This window comes from Gadus macrocephalus, chromosome 13, assembly GCF_031168955.1.
Source record: "Gadus macrocephalus chromosome 13, ASM3116895v1".
Taxonomy (NCBI): Eukaryota; Metazoa; Chordata; class Actinopteri; order Gadiformes; family Gadidae; genus Gadus; species Gadus macrocephalus.
The window spans coordinates 8860809-8865808 of record NC_082394.1 but is presented as its reverse complement, the minus strand read 5'-3'; the positions used below and the strand labels follow the sequence as shown (position 1 = coordinate 8865808).

Sequence of the window (5000 nt, the reverse complement as noted above, 5' to 3'; positions counted from 1 at the left end):
GTGTGTGTGTGTGTGTGTGTTTTAAGTGCAACCATCAATTATTTTACACTCTATCTAGAGCTAACAGCCTTGTGAGAAGGCCATCGTTTTCTGTGCTTTGAGTGAGAGAGAGAGAGAGAGAGAGAGAGAGAGAGAGAGAGAGAGAGAGAGAGAGAGAGAGAGAGAGAGAGAGAGAGAGAGAGAGAGAGAGAGAGAGAGAGAGAGAGAGAGAGAGAGAGAGAGAGAGAGAGACTTAACATCTTTTGCCTTTCAATCGATGTGTGGAGGTTTCTCTCTCAGGGAAAATTGAAACAAAGAAAGAGAGAGAGGAAGAGAGAGTGAGAGAAACAAACGGGGTGCTGTTGCCTGACCTTCTGCAGTAGACAGATAGTCCCTGTGGTGGAGACAGAGGACTCCACACCGGAGTGTACATAAAGATTATTATTATATAATAATATAATGCAGGCTTGGGAAAGGTTAGCTATTTCTGCTCTGGAAGATAATCACTTCCAAGGCTTGAGCACCCTTCTAAACACCCTGTTGTGCAGCGAGTTTTACAAATATGAAATATTTGTTCTCCCTAATAAAAGTCGTTGGGATACAGCCAACCATGTAACCGCCAACCGAATAAAAAACCGAAAAGAAATACCAATTAACAATGTCAAATAAACAGTCCAATTCTTTTTTTCTAAATCCTCACTTTCTGTTGTTTTCTGTCAATGCGCATGTAAATAACGGACCAGACGCAATTATTTGCATGACCAAAGTATAACTATTTGGATATTATAGTATATAATATGTATAATTAAAAGTACATAATAAATTATCATTCAATCATCAAATTATATATCAAATGGTATAAGAATGTAGAAAACGACTTAAGCATACGTCTGAAATTACTCTTTGATAGATTAATTAATCAGAACTAACCACTATGCGAAGCGCATTGACGACCTTGAAAAGTACATAATAAATGCAAGTAATTATTGATGAACAAAAACACCTGGCAACTCTAACTAATGGTTCAGTTCATTGGAGATTTAGTCCTTTATCTCTCCTCATCAAGCCTAGGTTGCTCTTGTCTTTCTCTTCATCGCAAACACCACTTCTCGTTGACCCCCTCGTTGTCCATGGCAACCTGACCACCCAACCCAGCCCTCTCTTTGCCCCCGCGGTCGGAACCTTGCGACAGTTCACCAGATTGGCCGGGGAGCAGCCAAGCTGTCCAATCCGACCAGCTGAACCTGCTCCCTATTGGGGCTGTTGCCTGTGACATCATGACCTGCTCTACCCAATCAAAGCGTGGCTCGGCGGGTCGCGGCACAGTCAGGAGGGTTCACCCACCTGTGAGATGATAAATGTCCCAGGGAGCGAGGTGTGGGGGCAGCTTATGACTAGTTAGCATTGTATGGTGTCTCCAAACACCTGTGGCAGCTACGGTAGAGCTGTGCCTCTACACATCTGCAATAAATAGCAGGCTTTTGTTCTCCACACCAATAGCAAACGGCTCAGCTTAGCACAATGCCTCCACACCCTGTAGCTAACTGCTAGTTAGCTTAGCGCCCATGCCTCCATACATATGTATATATCTTCTGAGGCTTTGTCATGCTAACACAAACACACATGCTAGCTCCCCTGGCTCTGATCAGTGATCGTAGTGGCATACCCAGCAATTGCTTGACTACGTTTTTGGATTGACCCCATGAAGACACAAGCACAGGTTGTGTATTTGGTCTCCAAACACACATGACACAGGTCTTAGATCACATTTGAAGCCCGTTATTATGTGGCGTGCCCCTGAGTGGGCGGAGCTGAGAGACGTGGGTTTAAATGGAACCCCCCAAGCCTTGAGTAAGCCAATCAGTGGGCGGTCTTGGTTTGTCAAGGTGAGACCCACACAAATGGCTGCAAAGGGAATATTAACAAAGTCAGACGGATGACAGGACACTCTCTCTCTCTCTCTCTCTCTCTCTCTCTCTCTCTCTCTCTCTCTCTCTCTCTCTCTCTCTCTCTCTCTCTCTCTCTCTCTGTCTATCTCTCTATCTCTATCTAGGCCTGATATATACAATAGGTGCGTTCTAAAATAAACCAACACATTCATCAATTGACAAGAATAATACTTATAGGCAAATAAACCTAAGAAAGAACAACACACGGGTTGATTCCCTTGATCTCTCTCTGTATCTGCTCTATTCCCTCATTATTTCTCTCTGCCTTGCTCTCATTGACACCTCGCTGTGATTAACACCTCGAGCGTGGATGTCTGACCTTCCACTCTCTCTCCTCCCCGATCCGGGAGTAGCTTCCTGTCCGGGAGGTACGGCAGAACAACAGAAATGTGTTTGCTTTGATTAGGTGACCTCTCCCTATGCCCTAGGGTGACACACAGCAAGGTCTGGCTGAGATGTATGTGATGGTTGACCCCTGACCTCCAGCTCTGTTTAATGATGTAGCGTGTATGATATATGCTGGGCTCGCTAGCTGTGTGTGGGCACAGGCCGATGCAGATGCTTTCGAAAAACCATTTTTCTTCCTGTTTTGAAGAAGAGGCCATTCATCTTGATCTTGAAGGAATACATTGGTTGCAGTCAAAATCCAGACAGCTAAACACTCTTTGTTCAGCTCTGGGATTGCTGTTGGGTGAAACGGGACAACGGAGCAGTCTATTGTCTGGTCTGTGGTCCAGGGTATCTGCAGGGGTTTCGCAGGACAAGCTCAGGATACCTCTTTTAATTTCCCTCTATGGAAAAGAGGATGTTTCTGATTGGTGCTCAATAGGAACAGTTTCATCGGCAAGCGTGTGCACTATGCTCTTCTCCTACACCCCCTTATCTCTCTCTGCTCCTCTCCAACCTCCCCTTTATCGCCCCCGCGAGTCCCCCCCCTCCCTTCCTTTCATTACATTCCCTGAACATGCTGCGACTGTAGTTTGGGTCCACTCACACTGTGAATGTTGAAAGACCTGCTGTTGTTCTAGATTTAGCTCTTTTTTTGATCTTCTATTGCTAAATTCCCCCCACGCGCACACACACACACACACACACACACACACACACACACACACACACACACACACACACACACACACACACACACACACACACACACACACACACACACACACACACACACACACACACACACTCATCCAGCTTCCTGCTCCATATCCATATACATCCTTTTCTGACTCCAATGTGTGGCTGTATGAGTTTTCAGGTGTTGTGAATCAATTATGCTCATGTTTGACACACAGAGGGTGTGTTGTGTTGATGTGTGAGTATCGAGTGTGTATATATTAACGCTTTATGTGTGGATATTGTCGGATTGTCATGGCCAACTGAACCCTCCATATGGTGGACCTTGCAACTGGAAAAGAAAAATTAGTCCTTATGTCCATTACGTTTAGCGGTATGTGTGTACATTTTTTGCGACGTGTGTTCACAATGTCAAGCAGTGTGTGTGTTGCAAGGTTTTACCCCAGAGAGGAAAATGTGAGTGTGTGTGTGTTTCATATTTCTTAGCCAGAAACTACTCAATACCTGGTCTGACAGTTCCCTCACTTTACTGTCATTTTTTATCCATTTAGGGACACAAAATGTTTCTTTTCTCATTATTTAATTACAAATGGCTAGGCAAACAAGACATTGATTAAAATGTATGTCTTCATTAATCCTGGCTGTCAAATTAATTGACTGGAGACTGGAATATATCTATTTTTGCTCCACAGTGTGACCACGGCTCATTTTAAGTGAAGATGATTCATATTGTTTGTTGATTATCATGTGTAGTTGTGGGTGTTGCTTTTGTCTATACGTGTTTCTGACGGGTATTTCACAAACCATCCAATTGAATCAATCTGCTGGTATATCTCGCAGAAGTTCAAGCGAAACGGCGCAGCATCGTCAAGTAGTGCTTGTGGCTTTCCTCCCTGTTGAATTGTGTGTGTTGGTGTGTTTTTTTGTGTGTGTTCCTTTGTGTGTATTATTCACCTTGGGATCCTCAAGGATATGTGTCTTTATGTTATCCTCTACGGTATGCCGTGTATGTTCATACAGCAGACATTCGCTGTGTGTATGTGTTTGGGTACATGTGCATGTTTGCGTGTCCCTGAGTCTGAGAAGACTTCCCATGGGTAATATCTCCATGCTCCTCTTTATGATCTTTCCTGTGTGTGTGTGTGTTTGTGTGTTTGTCTGTCACTCTATGTGTGTATGTATGTTTGTGCTTCTGTACCTCTGTTTGTTTGTGTGGTGTTTGTACCTGTGTGTTTTGTTTGCGTGTGTGTCTGTGTGTCTGCGTCTGTGTGTGTGTGTGTAGGCGCCTCCACCCAGGACTCTGATGCGATGGAGCCAGAGAAGCAGGTGGACAGCACGGTGAAGATGGCGGGCGTCATCGCTGGAGTCCTCATGTTCATCATCATCCTGCTGGGACTGTTGCTCACCTTCAAACGCAGGTAGGACCTCACTATGACCCCACCACCCTATGGTGCGACCTAAACGTGACCTGGATTTGACCGTAATATGACCACACCATGACGTCACTCTAACCGTAGCAAATGATTACCTCACCATGACCTTTTCCGCTATCACACACACAAGACAAAAAGACTGATGGACAGACAGACAAGAAAGACAATTTGTGTAACCTTAAAAGGAATCACAGCATCACACTGATTAGAAGAAATGCATTATATTGCACACATGGAAATGAAAGTATTTTTCTTTCATAACTTCACCAGTGTTAAAATGTATAAGTTTAGGTGTCAGGGCAACACAGCAGTTTTAATATAGTTTCACATTAACTCACTTGCTTGTTGGTCATACTTGATGTAAAACTGACAGTACACAATCGAGGCCCAGGTGATTCTGGTAAAATGCACACTGGCTTACCTTGATCCCTGCTCGCGCTCTCTTTCTCTGTCTCTCTCTATCTCTCTTCACCTAATCTCACCTCTAGCCTCCTTCCATTCTCATCATTTTGCTTCATGAATCACTATTGGTTTACCATATCTTTTGCCATTT

At 44.2% G+C, this 5000-nt stretch overlaps 1 protein-coding gene across 1 annotated transcript in view; it reads left to right on the top strand.

Moving 5' to 3' along the window:
• ptprt (protein tyrosine phosphatase receptor type T) overlaps positions 1-5000 on the top strand; it is a 150133-nt gene that overhangs the window by 91790 nt on the left and 53343 nt on the right. Inside the window, exon 12 of the mRNA XM_060069948.1 lies at positions 4297-4432. Within this exon, the coding sequence (XP_059925931.1) occupies positions 4297-4432 (136 nt within the window). The remainder of the gene's footprint in view (positions 1-4296; positions 4433-5000) is intronic.